Below are 15562 nucleotides of genomic sequence, written 5' to 3' on the forward strand. Positions count from 1 at the left end.
GACGGATGTGCAAATAGAGATCGTAAAAGATAATGAGTCCTCATATGTTGTGGTTATGGGGGACAGCCCTGAATAGCTGTGTGGGAAGAGGATGTAGCTGAGGTGTGTGGTGGAATAGTATGCACAGGGTATAGTTGGGGTTGTGGCGGTCATGGGAATTTACTTTTGGGCTTTTATAGGTTCTATAAATCATAAAAAACATGTTTTTGTGTTTACATGTGGCACAGAGTTTTGTATGGCTTTTATTGAGAGTTCTCATCTGTTCCAAAAGGGAATCAGACTTTAAATCCATAACAATATACTGTAGGGTATGTAAACCCTCAGTAAGGATGTGATGTTTGTGGAGGAAGATGACAAGGCAGGCAGGAAAATAGCTTTTTTTGTTGTTGTTGTCCAAATCGTCAGTTTCCAGTTGTTAGGACTGTTTGTGACCGCCAGGTTGCTGTTTCACTTCCTGCTCCTCAGTGAGTCTGCAGCAGAACACTCAGCAACACAGGAAGAGAAACTGATGAGCAACCACTTAAGACCCTCAGGGAATTATGGGTAATTGGCTAACCTTCTGAACTGTTGGTCGTACACACTGCAGCACAATTGTAACCGACCATCCCGAGAGTCCCTCAGCTCCACCACAAACTAAAAAAAAGTTCCCATACAGGTCGTAGAGGATGTCTTCATTGATCACAACTTGATTACAAAGGGGATAGATATGTACATAATTGTAGATTCTGTAAATGTTGGGTAATGTAAATGTATTGTCTGATGTGAAAAGTCTTCTGTCTTTTATAGTACTGTAGCACATTACTTTCAGAAAGTCTAAGGGCAACTTGAAACATGTCTCTTGCATTGTTTTTTCATTGGATTCACTGGTGTAAAACCACTAAACTGAAAATGTACAATAATGAATGTTGTCTTTTGTTGATTAAACCATGTGTTTGTTGATTAAACCATATGTATTTTGTCATGTTCACGAGAAACATATTTTGAATCAATGATTGTGTGGTGAGAGATATTTACAACCCAAATTAATGCAAAATGGAATGTTTTGAACAAAAGACAAAACCCTCTGCCACTGAACCAAGAAAAACAATGCAGAACAAGAAATGTAGCCATCAAAATCGATGTCTTTTTGAGCTTCAGGGTGCCATTTGTCTATAAAAATCTTTGGTTAAATCTTTAGTTTATGTTTGTTCATAAAGCAGAAAATGATGTCTAATCTGATTTGAGTGTGTCCTGTATGCTTGTTTCTGTTAAGTTGCGGAAAACCTGTTTTCCGAAGTACATTTGATTAGCTTCCGTTGATAGTTATTTTTGTAATCATTTTCATATTCATATTGGTCTGCAGTAAAAGGATATCTTTCTATATGACAGTATACTGGTACAGGATCATGTATAAACATTCTCATTCAGCGCCAGGTACCTCAGAAGGGTAGATGTGATCATCCTCGTTTGCATATGGGGAGGGCTCATATTTATTTAAAACATAAAGCACAGAGCCTGCCGTGCAGACGAATAAAACAACATCCTCTCGGAAACCCACTAGACTTCCTCTTACCAGCCTCAACTTCTTTAGAACCGTGGGTAGACGGGTGGCCAGACTCAGCCAGGGTCAGACCCCAGAGTAGCCATGATTGCTGCAGGTGTGATCGTCTACACAGTTCTCGAGGTCCTCATCGCCGTCACCTGTTGCTTGGGCAACTTGATGGTGATCTTCGTGGTGTGGTCAAGTCGGACTCTCCGCCAGCCCACCTTCTGCTTCCTGGTGTCTCTGGCGGCGGCAGACCTCCTGGTGGGCGTGGTGGCGATCCCGATGGCAGTGATGGTGGACGGCCACGTGTGGACCTCCTTCCAGGACTGCCTCCTCATCAGCTGCGTGGTCCTCCTGCTGACCCAGGCCTCCACCCTGTCGCTGCTGGCCATCGCCGTGGACCGTTACCTGCGTGTCGTCATCCCCCTCAGGTCTGTGTTCATCCAGCACACGCTTCGATCACGGTTCTTATCTCCCGCGGCGTGACCTCCACCATGCATCGTGTTCAGTAAGCAATCATTCCAGCATCGTGGTTGAGAATCAAGATGTGGTTTGATGGATGTGTCTTCTTACAGGTGGTTGTTGCGAGGACGCTTTAATACAAAGCTATGTACAGAACAGGGTCAAGTTCAAACCTGCAACTTCTTGATCGTCGTCATTTGCTCTAACCTCTGCCCTGCCACCCTCTCGACTCTCTGTTGTTCTTTCCTGTTTCTTCTTTCTATGTATCTTACAGGAAACATAGCAGATGCAAACAAGGCAGGGTTCTTAAGCCTCACGCATTGACCTTGAGACACACGCATTTCAGCCCCTTCACACGCTCTCACGCCACACCTAGCATTTCTCACGCTGAGAAGGCAACGCCAGCCAAGTTGTCCTGCTAACGTTGTATCCATTAATGGTCGAACAAGTTAAGTTTCTCGGGGACCGGATGTTCGTTACTAGGCAACCAACATACACGTGAACACACGTGAAAGCTCGTCTTTGGGGGGGGGGGGGGGGATCTCACTCCAAGCTTTTGATAGAACTTGACGACCCTTCAAACCACACTCTCTTGAACTCTCGCCATTCTTATATCTTCCTATAAAACCTGCAGGGGTGTGGAAGGCAAATTACAGATACCTCATACTTCTGAATTTTAGATCTTTAAAATGCTTTTGATTTGTCTCCCAGCTGGTCTTTGCGATTATTTTCTGGCATGTCATAACATAAATCAAGCCCATGCAAGTATTTACAACATTCGCAATCATTCACTGACCTGGGTGTCCTATCTTTATTGGTAGTTACTTCGTATCGTGTAGAAACAGACATTACATACTGCATTCATACAGTCGATGAATACGCAGATGTTACAGACGACATTTGACTTGGTTCAACAGGTACAAGAGGATAGTGACCGAGAGGCGATCCTGGCTGATGGTGGCAGCATGTTGGTGCGTTGCCATTGTTCTAAGCTTCACACCCATGTTTGGCTGGCACAACCAGGAAACTGGCAACTCCACGTCTGTCAACTCCTCCAGCATCTGCTGCACGTTCGTGGCTGTGATCCCCATGTCCTACCTCGTGTACTTTGGCTTCCTGTTGTGTACCCTCATCCCTCTGCTGATCATGACTGGCCTGTACTGTTATATATTCAGTACCATTGCGTACATCTTGAAAGAGAGGGTGGGAGGGAGTCCCCAGATCGCCCTCCGGCCCCAGCCCCGGCCCCAGTCTTACTTCCAGAAGGAGAGGAAGCTAGCAGGCTCCTTGGCTCTGGTTCTGGCTCTCTTCGCGGTCAGCTGGCTCCCTCTGCACATCATGAACTGCGTCGCCTACTGGGGCTCATACGTGCCCGACGAGGCCTTCTATGTGGGCATCCTGCTATCCCACGCCAACTCTTCCATAAACCCCGTGGTGTACGCTCTGAAGATCCCCAAGATCAGGCTGGCCTACCGCCAAGCCTGCAGGGGCTGCCTGGCCTGCGTGGAGGAGCCAAGCCAAACGAGCCAATCAGAGAACAAGACCAGCAGCAACTCCAACAGTGGAGCCAAATAATGTGGTCAGATGGTGCAGCTAGATATTACAGGGTAGCTTATCGTATGATGGGAAGCCTTTTTCCTTATTGTCAACTTCAGTTTCACTTTTGAATGAATGCAAATTAGTGCAAAGTCTTGAAAATGGTGTTCCTCGAGGTAGAAAAGGCCCCTTGCTATGTCATGGAATACAGTATAAAATTGTTATGACTGCTTTGTGAAAGAAATAAAAAATAAATCTAATCTTCAATCTAATCTTCAATATATCAAGAGAGTTGAGACGTGTATTTCACTGTCATTTCTGAATAGTTGACTTTATAAAGTCTGTAACTAGCATAATAGGGAAAATATTCCCTACCATACAGGAAACACAAAATGGCATATAGAATCCAAACATTATTTAATTGAATGTCACAATATTCAGGATATACAATATTTCTACGGTTGTGATGTCAAACAAGTACACAGTACTCTCGAACAACTACTAACCACATGTCAAACCATCAATCGGCAGTAGAGAGGGTGATTTAGTGAGATAGCTTGTAAAAATCACTCTAAAATTGTGTTTGATTTCATCAGGATGTTGTAGCTCCCATTTGCCACTAGATGGCAGAAAGGCGCTGTATAAACACTCCATCTTCTTCTTCTGAGGTTAAGTGCAAAGCGAGCAGCAGCAACAAGGCAGGGTTTCTGGCTCCAAACGATTGCTGTGCCCCTCAAGGAAGGTGATAGGTTGTATAGTTATCACCTGAATAGGATTCGATTCCTCCCACAAACTATACAACCTACTACCTCACCTTGTCAGGCCAGACAGAGGCACCAGAGTCTCAGCACGTAACACACACTCGCGTACACACACACACACACACACACACACACACAGACAGACAGACAGACAACAAAACCAACAAGACAATAACGCAATAACACACTCAAACACAGCACATTCACTCCAAACCGCACGCTCCTCAGTCCTGTACGAGAGACAACAGAGACAACACCTAACGTGCTCCTGACGTATCCTAGCGCCCGCGTCCACCTTCAGACGACTGGCACACTGTGCTGCTCTCACATTCTCCAAACAGGAAGTGAACCACGTCCACGTGGACAGGATGTCGATGTGGAAGCACTGCGCATGGAGGGAACAGTCTCAGAGGAGACCCGGGCGGGCCTGAGAGATGATCGGTCTGTCTCCTTAGGAAAGACAGTAGATTGTATAGTTATCTCAAAGGGGGAACAAACACCCCACAACTATTCAATCTACTACCTCAGCCTCAGGGACAGAAGCAGGGCTGTGGAGTTGACGTGGAGGGAGGGCCAGCACGGCTCTGTAGGGAAATAATAATAATACAACATTTAGTTCATCCGCCATTTGCAAGTGGAAACACGGCTTCATTCGAACAGAAACGTCGACAGTTTTTGGGTCAAGCGCCTCTCCGTGGTTCTGTCTTGCGCTGTGTGGTTCCGGAGGCCAAGTGTCTTCCCCACTGGTTGTGAGACCAGGAAGTGCGAAGGAGGTCATTTGGAATCAGAATCTTGGGAGAATCCCTGCCTGGGAATTCCAGAACTCGCATGTCATGCTAGGATCCCATAGGTTTTATCTTGGTCGAATGGTACATGTTAGGACAGGAGCATGAGAACCCCAGCTACTGACTGATACACATTGACAAACATGCACACACACACACACACATGCCAACATACACACACAAAAACACACACAAACTGCACACACCCAAAAACAACTCCCATACATACACACACACATACACACACTGTACACATGCACACACACAAACAAACATACACACATATACATACTTGCACAAATACACTAACAAACACATCCCGTACACACACACACACACAGTATTGTACAGACACACATGCACATCCACACACACGGACACACACCGTCCCTAACAGAACTTAAATGACACTGCCCCTCCATTGAGGTAGTCTGGTAACAGTTTTATTTGGAATTACCTCCAAGGAGCAATTTCCTCTCCAGTTTCAGCTCTGCTGTAAACACTACACAACTACCAGGACACTACACACCAACTATTAGGACAGACACTGCTCTGTGGCAAACACACCAACTACAAGAACACATGCAACTCTGATAAATAACACACAATATCTACCAGAAAACATACAACTATATGGTTAACACCACACAACCACTATCACACCAAAGGCAGCTCACGCATCCACTACCACAACACAGGCGTACAACAGAACTACCAAGACACAAGCAGATCTGTAGGAACCAGCGAACTCCGACTGTGATCGGACCCACGTCTAGACAGCCCTCCAGTGAGAGGTGAGTCTGTATCACGAGGATTTTCAAAGGTATCCACTCTGACGACCAGAGAGGGGAAGACTGATCCTCGTGTAGCTACCATGGAAAGTGAGCTAATTTGTACGAGCTCGAAGCGTAACTCACTGGCATCTAAAGAGGTTGGCATGTCATGAAGGAAACCCGCGCCGAGAACTAGTGCCCATTTTCTTCCGAAACTTGGCCAGGTTTGTCTCGACCCAAACCCACAGAAGCTTGCTGTTTAACGGGCAGAAAATAGGCAAATTCAAACATGGCTTCCCCCAGCCATCTCCAGCTACTGAGCTCTGAGGGTGGCGCCCTTTGCAGACGGCAAGCAAAGGACAGGACGGATGATGAAAATAAAATGGCGGCGCTTTCGGCCATTTTAGGGAGTTGCTTGGCAGCCGTGAGGGATTACATCTGTGGGGCGAGAGACCCGTGAGTCTCTCCCTGCTCCTGGTCGATCTGCGTCTGTCTGTCTCATCCCAGTTGCATGTTTATCTTCCGATCAAAGGTAGGGGAAGCTCGTTGGATGGGCAGGTGCCTCGAATCTCTCGAGAAAAGTTACTTTGTAACACACTGACCCCACCTCCCCAAAAAACACCTTGTGAGAGACGAGTCAGCAATTTTTCAAAAGGAAGGAATTTCAGTTACACCTGCCAATGTTTTTCCCAAACATAATAAAAAAATATCTTGAATCTGCCCTGTTTATAAACAGATTATCCTCACTTAAATTTCTTTTTTAAATCTAAGACAACAAACAACTCCTTCAAGTTCTTTTTTCACAAGAGCACACGGTTTCCTGCCATCCAGGGAGTGAGAGGGCAGCTGGGCTGAGCTGTTGCCCCCCCAAGAGACCCTGCTTGGACTGGGCCCTCGTGTCTCAGCACCCACTGTTGTGGTAGACGCTGGACAGACCAAGAAAAGACCCAGACGCTTTGCATAAATTAGAATGTGAACCACAGGCGCTGAAAGGCAGCAGGGCCGGTCATTAACATGCTGAATTCCTCTTTGGCCTAATTAAGGCAGACAGTGATTGAAATGTTTTGGCAGACAGGCAGACAGGCTGTGAGAGTGCCAGGGCGTGTTCACTGGGGCGGAGGGAGGGGCGGGGCGGAGGGAGGGGTGGGTGGGTGGGTGGGGCAGAGGGAGGGGCGGGGCGGAGGGAGGGGAGGGGCGGGGCCACAGGTCTGGGGGCCCTAATTGAGATGTTGAATTAGTACGACTGCAAATGGAATCAAAGCCCTCTGACGGGACAGAGTGCACAGACAAGACCAGCAGAAAAGGACGTTTGCTTTTCTTCTGAGAAACCCTGGTGAAAGTTGTGGCTAGTTTGCAAACTTCCAACTACAAATATGAGTGCTGCAGAGCAAACCTAAGGGTGATCTAAGAAAGGTTTCACATCGAAGAATGTTTTTGAGACAAAATAATCAAACAGACAAACACAGTAGTTTGCGAGAAAAAGAAGCTACAAAGCGATGCTGAAGTGCGATCTTTCCAGTTGGTCTAAACAGCTGGAGCCCAATTTCAAATCCACAATTCCCAGGTTGCTACTATTGATTGTATTATACAAAAGAAAATGGCCGCCCTGTTGAGAAGGAGAGCCCTGTTTTCTCCTGGTTATCGTCTGCCTCCTTCCCCTCAACACAGCATCATCAGAACATCTGTCCGTATGCCACTACCCTCACAGAGACAGAGGGAAGCCAACACGATCACCATTTTAAATTCCCTTCTTCCTTTTTTCTATCTATTATCAAGAAGAGTAAAACCATGAAAGTTGCAAAGCATGACCATGCACTTCTATTGCTATCGCCAGGTAAATACGGACGACCGCTATTTTGAAGCGAACGCACGGAAGAAAAATACCTATCGTGTTTTGGCGTCGGTCCACGGACGGACGGTCGTCGTAACACGGGACACCGGCGCGGAGAGCGGGGGGCGGGGGCGGCACGGTGGAGCGACGGAGTCTGCTGGTAAAATCTCGTCTGTTCCGTCTCCTCACTATTTGGTGCCAAGAAATTGGGCATTGTCTGCGTGCCAAGCGGAATCTGAATGAAGCCCAAACAGGGGTGGCTGGGATGTTGTGGAGGGGAGACTGGCAGCACCCAGAGTGGGGAGGGGGAGGGGGAGGGGGAGGGGAGTGCTGGCTGCCAAGCAATGAGAGGCTGCCATGTCAAAAAGCAGTGCATGTGACCACCAGACAATACCGTAGCAACTGTGGCAAAGATTATTATGGGATGCACACCATGGTTGGTGCTGGCGTGGCAGTAAAATAGTGGGGGCCGGAGGGGAGAGAGAGGGACGAGACAGGGGGGAGAGAAGGGGGAGAGAGGGGGGAGACAGGGAGGAGAGGAGGGGGAGAGAGGGGGGAGACAGGGAGGAGAGGAGGGGGAGAGAGGGGGGAGACAGGGGGGAGAGAAGGGGGAGAGAGGGACGAGACAGGGGGGAGAAAGAAGGGGGAGAGTGACGAGACAGGGGGGAGAGAAGGGGGAGAGGGGGGAGACAGGGGGGAGAGAAGGGGGAGAGAGGGGGGAGACAGGGGGGAAAGAAGGGGGAGAGAGGGGGATTCACCTCTGCCTCGTTCTGTTGTGGTGACGAGGGGTTTTGTTTCAGATTGACGGTGGGAATGTTGATCTGGGCTCGTTGTGTCTCATCTCTCGTACAGCTGATGCACTCACAATCTCCTGACTAACAGTGGACAGAATGTACACTGATCGTTTACTTCCCCCCTCGAGCAAGAATTCCTGAGAAATGCAGGAAGTACTCACGGGAGATGCATCTACCGGTGATTTATCCAGGGTTGTTTGAAACAGACGTTGTGTTGTGTGTCGTCAAAAATCTTCTTGCCCAAAGTTTGGCGTGTGGCCATGGTACCGACCTTTGGCCAAACTTCGGGAGATTCCTTGGATCCTCTCTCTTCTGGTCTGTTTCCTGCGTTCTCCTATCCCTTTACTCAAGTTTGACACAAGTCATCCAGAAGTTTGCAGTTCCCCATCTCCGTATGATTGTTGACCGAAGGGATTGTCCAGGGGACAACGTGTGCAAAGTTGCTTCTCCGGAGGAGAACGCCCTTGTTTCAAAAATAGCCGTCTCCAAACAGGAAGTCAGTCGAGCTTTGACCTTGTTTGACTTCATCCTGGTCTCCCGGGGCAACGGTGAAAGCAGAAGCCAAGGCCCTTTGTGTGATACGGCAGAGAGAAAGACGTTATACTTCAGAGGGAATCACAGCTAATGTGATACAGGTGATAGTTCAGAGGGAATCACAGCTAATGTGACACAGGTGATGTGAACAGGGGCTATCACAATACTATTACAATCCGAAGCACTTCCTACTGTCACAATCATGTTTGGACACACCAATTCCAAACACCAACAACAAAACAATCATACTCATGTGAACCTATTTGTAGTGAACTGTCGTCTTGTGTCTGAAAACCATGAAACATTCAACCCTATGTGTATGTGTTTCTTGTCCCCTGTAGCGGAGGTATAGGAGCAGACTTAACTTTTTACGGATCAGGTCGAATCATTTGTGATTCCACAGTATATAGGAACTTCTATTTAGAAGCCAAACCTTTAAGTAGAGGGTTCCCTAGAGGGACGACAAATACTTCCACATGGCACACTTTGATATCTCTGTACCGTAAGGGACGCCCAAGTCATATTAAGTTTGTCCACAAGACTACACTCTGTCCCTGTTCGAAGCCTTTAGGCAGAAACGTCGGCCAGAAAATAGCAACTGATACAAAATGAACCACAGACCACTGCTATTTCTTGTTGAAGTGGCCTTCGAGTGCTATCAAGCACGGCTGTTTGTGTATGCGGAAAAGACCTGATAAAGACAGAGACTTTGCTCCTAGTAATCTCAGCATCAGAGTTACCAGGACGGGAGGGAGGTGTTCAAATAGCCGAGGATATGACCAGCTTTCCAAAAATGATATAGTCACGCAACACACCGAGTTCGTCTGAGGACAGAGGGGGAGGAGCTTGTTTTCCATGACTTAAACCCTGCCCTAGCAACCCTGCCTACCCCTCCCCCAGGCCCCTCCCTTGCCCCACCCTCCTCGCCTCGCCTCCCCTGCCCCTCCCCCCCAGCGAACCAGCTCCCCTGGTCTGTCTTTCAGCCTCTACCAAGCAGTTCGTCCTCATTTTTGCACACACACTTTTCCTAACACAGCATACACATGCACACAGGCACAAATACACACACATACACCCACACACATACTCACTTACGTACATGTACAATTAATGACAAACAGTATCCTATAGGAAAGTGCATTGCAAAGTTATTAAATCCTCATTGTTATGACTGAGATGACACAGAACAGTGCTTTTACAAAATGTAGACTGTGGAACTGTCGCACTAACACACGTTTTACATCATCCCTTCTTCCTTTCTGGCTCAAGTCCACGAAAAGATGACAGCCTAATTTGACAAACGAGCAAATAAGAATCCCAAGGACTGGGTAGTTTGAGAAGCGCAATATGGCGGCTGAAATCGAGACCTTGCAGTTGTACAATGCAAGCCTCTTCATGCTCCGAACAATGCTCGCATCGATATGATCTGGTTCATACTGGTTTCTTCACAGGTCGGGCCTGCAACTGAACAACAGCAGTTAAACTGTTAGTTTCTCTCAGCATTTATCACTTCAGGAAACGTCTAGCCTGACTAGCATCCTATAGCTATTTACAGCAGTCAGATAGAGACTGATACTGTGTGTATCACTCGTTGCTAGCGTACTTTGAACTCGTAAAGAATTACAGATTTTTTCAAAGTTCATGATATGGTTGTTTTTCTCTGTGGTCTGATTCTTGCGCTGTACCTAGCAAGTGTGGACATTCAGAGTTTCAAACAACTCTTGAACAAATGGTTGACGAGTTCCTCTCAGCTCTATGTTTTGTTTGTTTTAACCTGCAGCAAAAACTAATATTTAGTCTGGTAGAATCTCTTGTTAGAAATCCAGACAATCCGAACTGTGTACTGCATATGTGCAGGACAAGCCACATGTGTGTACCGCATAGGCTGCTGGTCACTATCACCCGAGGTAGATTGCAGAGGCAGCCACAAGACCTCAGAGATCCTCTCTTGCTATACTAATCTGTCTTTGATGTCTAAAATGAAGTATTGCACTGTTCATAAACACACCAATAACATTCTTTCATACAAAAAAAAATATATATTATTCGCATCTACAATCCGGTTTACATGCCTTTTACCCTGTCGATTAGAAATCAGACACCAACGAATAAAATCCTTCGTAAGTGTTCCAGAGAAAATATTTTGGAAATATGTATTTTTCGCCCGACCGAAATGGCGGAGTGTATCGGCCTTGCGGCGTAGGAAAGGGTGCAGAAGTGTCCCTCTCGGAGAAGGTGACAATAGAAAGAAACACAGAGACACCATTTACAGAAGACAAACTGAGGTTCAGGTCCAGAGGAGGAACGGCCGAAGAGGCCCCGACGGAGACGCAGGATGGAGAAAAGACGAAAAATACCTGGAGGTCTGGAGCAGGACAGTTGCAGGCTTTACCCCAGGAAGCAGGCCGAGGCGGTGGAGGAGAAAGAGCGGGTGAGAGCAGAGACTAAAAAACGCCATCCCACATCCCTCTCTTTCGCCTGTGCACCGAGGGAAAGGCAGAGCGGTGGACTAGCAAGCAACCCCACTGGAACAGCCATGCCCTCCTCCCTCCCTCCTTCCCTGCCCACTTTGGCCTAGCTGCCAAGAGAGAGAGCGAGAGACAGAGAGAGAGAGACAGAGAGAAAGCGACGGAGAGAGAGAGAGAGAAAAGAAGGAGAAAGTGAGGGAGAGAGAGAGAGAGAGTGTGAGGTCACAGCAGCTAACTTGAGTAGATCGTTTTTTGAAAAATGCTAACGTCTCTGATTGCAAAAGCATGCCCTAGATATCGTCAAGTGTGGTCTTCTGAAGAGGAAGGTTGCGAGTGAGGAAGCCAGCAAACGTCTCCACACGAGGCCTTTGAAACCAGATGTTGGCTGTCTGAGGACATCTTGATTTAACACACAGCGACACAGATAGAGCACAGATAGACAGAGCACAGAGAGAGCACAGATAGACAGAGCACAGATAGAGCACAGATAGACAGAGCACAAATATAGAGCACAGATAGACAGAGCACAGAGAGAGCATGCGAGAAGTTTGTTGTAAAAACACATCTCAATTCGACGAATAAGGTAAACAATATATTTTTTTTAAAGCTGAGAAAAAGATCACAGTTGAGTTAGTACTTACACAATTTCTTTCACGTAGACAGAAAGCCATTGGCATATCACAGCAAATCATCTTCCTGCCAGATATTTCGTAGGCGTTTTGGAGAGAAAAGTGTGTGTGCGTGTGTGTGTTAAAGACTCTGATCCGTGATGGTGTAGCGAAGCCTTTTGTCAGCACTTGGCGGGAGTCCCAGGTAGTCCATGCCTCACGGCTGCCTGTGTTGCTTCAATCCACCAACGTCTTAGCTGTTCTGCACCTGCCTGCCTTTCTGGTGCCGTTCGTTTGTGCTTACTTGACCCCCTCCCTCCCCCCAAAAATAAAAACATTTCAAAAACCTTTTGAATAAACCCTGCTGAATTATTGAGATGAGCTTGTAATGAATAAGGGGTGGGTGGGGATTTTTTTGTTGTTGAAACTGTTGTTTCGTACAACTTTTGCCAAGGTCTTGAGTGTCTGACGTTTGCACCGAGCTATGGTGAGGCAGAGGGGGTCTAGGGTGAGACAGGGGGAGTCCAGGGTGAGGCAGGGGGAGTCCAGGGGGAGGCAGAGAGTCCAGGGTGAGGCAGGGGGAGTCCAGGGGGAGGCAGAGAGTCCAGGGTGAGGCAGGGGGAGTCCAGGGTGAGGCAGAGAGTCCAGGGTGAGGCAGAGGGAGTCCAGGGTGAGGCAGAGAGTCCAGGGTGAGGCAGGGGGAGTCCAGGGTGAGGCAGAGAGTCCAGGGTGAGGCAGGGGGAGTCCAGGGTGAGGCAGAGAGTCCAGGGTGAGGCAGGGGGAGTCCAGGGTGAGGCAGGGGGAGTCCAGGCTGAGGCAGGGGGAGTCCAGGGTGAGGCAGGGAGCCAACGTCTGGGCAGAGAAACGGCACACAGCAAAAAAACAATCCCACAGTCATGGTTCTGCATGGGGAGCCAAGAAACGTTAGTCACCAAAATAATCCACTGTCAGAGTGCCACGAGGGGTATATACTGTACTCCCTCCCTCTTCCTCCCTCTCTCTGCATCTCTCTCTTCCTCCCTCCCTCTCTTCCTCCCTCTCCCGCTCACACTCCCCCCCAGGTTGGCTGGTGTTCTCCTCTCCCCCCGCATCTCGTCAGGCATTATCCAGGGCAGCCCCTGCCATGACGTCATCGTTTCTTTTGTTATTTAGCTTCTTTAAAAAAAAAAACGGACAAAAAAAAAACATGTATTTCCTTCTAGAGCATTCCTTTCTCCTCAACGTACATTAGGGTTATGGGAAGAAGAAGAAAAAAGGCGAACTTTGTGTTTGCTTGTAGTGTTGTTGTCATTCTTGGACAAGTCAAATGACGACAGAGGTCCGTTCCAGGCGGATATTTCAAGCGGGTCAAAGACTTCAGGAGAGAGGAGCGCCAAACCTCTCGCTACAGATCTCTCTCTGTGTCTCTCTCTTCCTGCTCGCGAGCAGTGAGCTTGTAAAAGTTTCAGCTGCGCGGTTTGGGCCAGCCTCCATTGGCAGTGGTTCAAAAGAGTGCAGTTCCTTTTTAACGTGCAGAGGGGATTTCTCTACGACGCAGTACTGCATGCTCTCCTCTGTTCTACTCTGCTGTATTCAAACCTGCTTTACTCTGCTCTGCTCTCTTCTACTCTGCTGTACTATAGTCTGTTCTACTCTATTGTGCTCCTCTCTACCCTACTTCTACTCTACTCTGTTCTACTTTACTACCCTGCACTGCTCTACTCCTACAATAACTCTGCTCTGCTCTGCTCTGTTTGACTCTACTCTGCTCTCTCTGGCAAGCTCTAGGCAGTGCCCTCTCTCATGGCTGTGTCAACCACAGGAGACTGTGGAGGCACAGAGAAATACCATCTCTCTCTCTTTCTGTAACTCTCTCTAACTTTCTCTTCAACTCTCTCTAACTTTATCTCTCTCTTACACAAGTGGCTCATGGATTAACAGTTGAAGAGGAAGAGGTCACGCCATGGTCACGTCAGGGTTACATCAGGGCCAGGCAGCTACAGCTATCCCACTGACCAGAGGTCAGTTCTCTCCCCCAAATAACTTTTTTCAGTTCCACAAGCTACAGACCACAGAACAAGACAACATCATTAAACTGCATGAGTGTGCCTCTCGTTCTCTGCTCTCTCTCTCTCTCTCTCTCTCTCTCTCTTTCTCTCTCTCTCTCTCTCTCTCTCTCTCTCTCTCTCTCTCTCTCTCTCTCTCTCTCTCTCTCTCTCTCCATCTTTCTGTTTCTCTCTGGGTCTTTATTTGATCTTTCACTCGTTTCTCTCTCCTTCCTCTCTGTCCCCTCTTTCTCCCCTTCTCCCTCTTTCTCTCCTCCCTCCCTTTCTCTCCCCTCTTATCTCTCATCCCTCTCTCTCTCCCTCATCGTACAGACACACAAGCCCCGGAGTGGGCAAGTGAGGGAGGAGGAGATTGCGACGAACAATGAGTTAACACCTGTTACACAAACATACTTTGAATTGAAAAAGAGGAACCACTTGTTCTCCATCTTATCCTAAAAAAATTACTCTGTTAATTCTATGCAAAACAGGATGTTTTCTCTGCTTTGAACAAACACTGCAAATGCTGAGCACTTCTTACGGATGAGCAGATACTGCCATGGGAACAAAAAACCTTGTGAATAAAGTTTTATTTTTATTAAAGTGTCTTTGTCATCAGCTGCCTATGAGTGATGTCGGTGAAGGGTAGCATCACTCTGAGGTCAGCGAGCGACTGTAGGGTAGCATCACTCTGACGTCAGCGAGCGACTGTAGGGTAGCATCACTCTGACGTCAGCGAGCAACTGTAGGGTAGCATCACTCTGACGTCAGCGAGCGACTGTAGGGTAGCATCACTCTGACGTCAGCGAGCGACTGTAGGGTAGCATCACTCTGACGTCAGCGAGCGACTGTATGGTAGCATCACTCTGACGTCAGCGAGCGACTGTATGGTAGCATCACTCTGACGTCAGCGAGCGACTGTAGGGTAGCATCACTCTGACGTCAGCGAGCGACTGTATGGTAGCATCACTCTGACGTCAGCGAGCGACTGTAGGGTAGCATCACTCTGACGTCAGCGAGCGACTGTAGGGTAGCATCACTCTGACGTCAGCGAGTGACTGTGTGCTTGCAGGTTTCGGTTAGGTCTCGTGTCACCATGTCTTTGTGAACAGTAGGTTGACTGCATTGTTGTTCTGTAGTATTCATCTGAGGATATACAACTTACGTATATATATACTATAGATATACCATATTCATATAGATATAATATGTACTACATATAGATACACTGTAGATGTACTACATTAGTAGAAATACTATGGACATATAGATACAGTATACTCTCATAGAGAGAGAGATAGAAAGAGAGGGAAAGATAGATAGATCGATATATACTATAGACACAGAGATATACTGTGGATATACAATTCGTCAGCACCATGTGATTTAATCACATCTATTTTGGTGAGCAGTGACCTCACATTCCCTGCTGTCACAGCTGTAAACAGAGCCATACATTAT

General features: G+C 47.5%; 1 protein-coding gene and 1 long non-coding RNA gene across 2 annotated transcripts; one reads left to right on the forward strand and one right to left on the reverse strand.

Moving 5' to 3' along the window:
- Positions 1-1530: 1530 nt before the first annotated feature.
- Positions 1531-3711, forward strand: LOC146272373 (adenosine receptor A3-like). Its single transcript, XM_084705522.1, has 2 exons — positions 1531-1956; positions 2905-3711. The coding sequence occupies exons 1-2, from the start codon at positions 1625-1627 to the stop codon at positions 3560-3562; spliced, it is 990 nt and encodes a 329-aa protein (XP_084561648.1). The 5' UTR covers positions 1531-1624; the 3' UTR covers positions 3563-3711.
- A 212-nt stretch (positions 3712-3923) lies between these two features.
- Positions 3924-12381, reverse strand: LOC146272374 (uncharacterized). The gene is made up of 4 exons (XR_014766432.1): positions 12111-12381; positions 11359-11868; positions 4808-4868; positions 3924-4734 (listed from the first exon to the last, which is right to left on the reverse strand). It is a non-coding gene; the product is annotated as an uncharacterized LOC146272374 (long non-coding RNA).
- Positions 12382-15562: the final 3181 nt, after the last annotated feature.

This window comes from Hypomesus nipponensis, chromosome 9, assembly GCF_054491055.1.
Source record: "Hypomesus nipponensis isolate SF chromosome 9, ASM5449105v1, whole genome shotgun sequence".
Classification (NCBI taxonomy): domain Eukaryota; kingdom Metazoa; phylum Chordata; class Actinopteri; order Osmeriformes; family Osmeridae; genus Hypomesus; species Hypomesus nipponensis.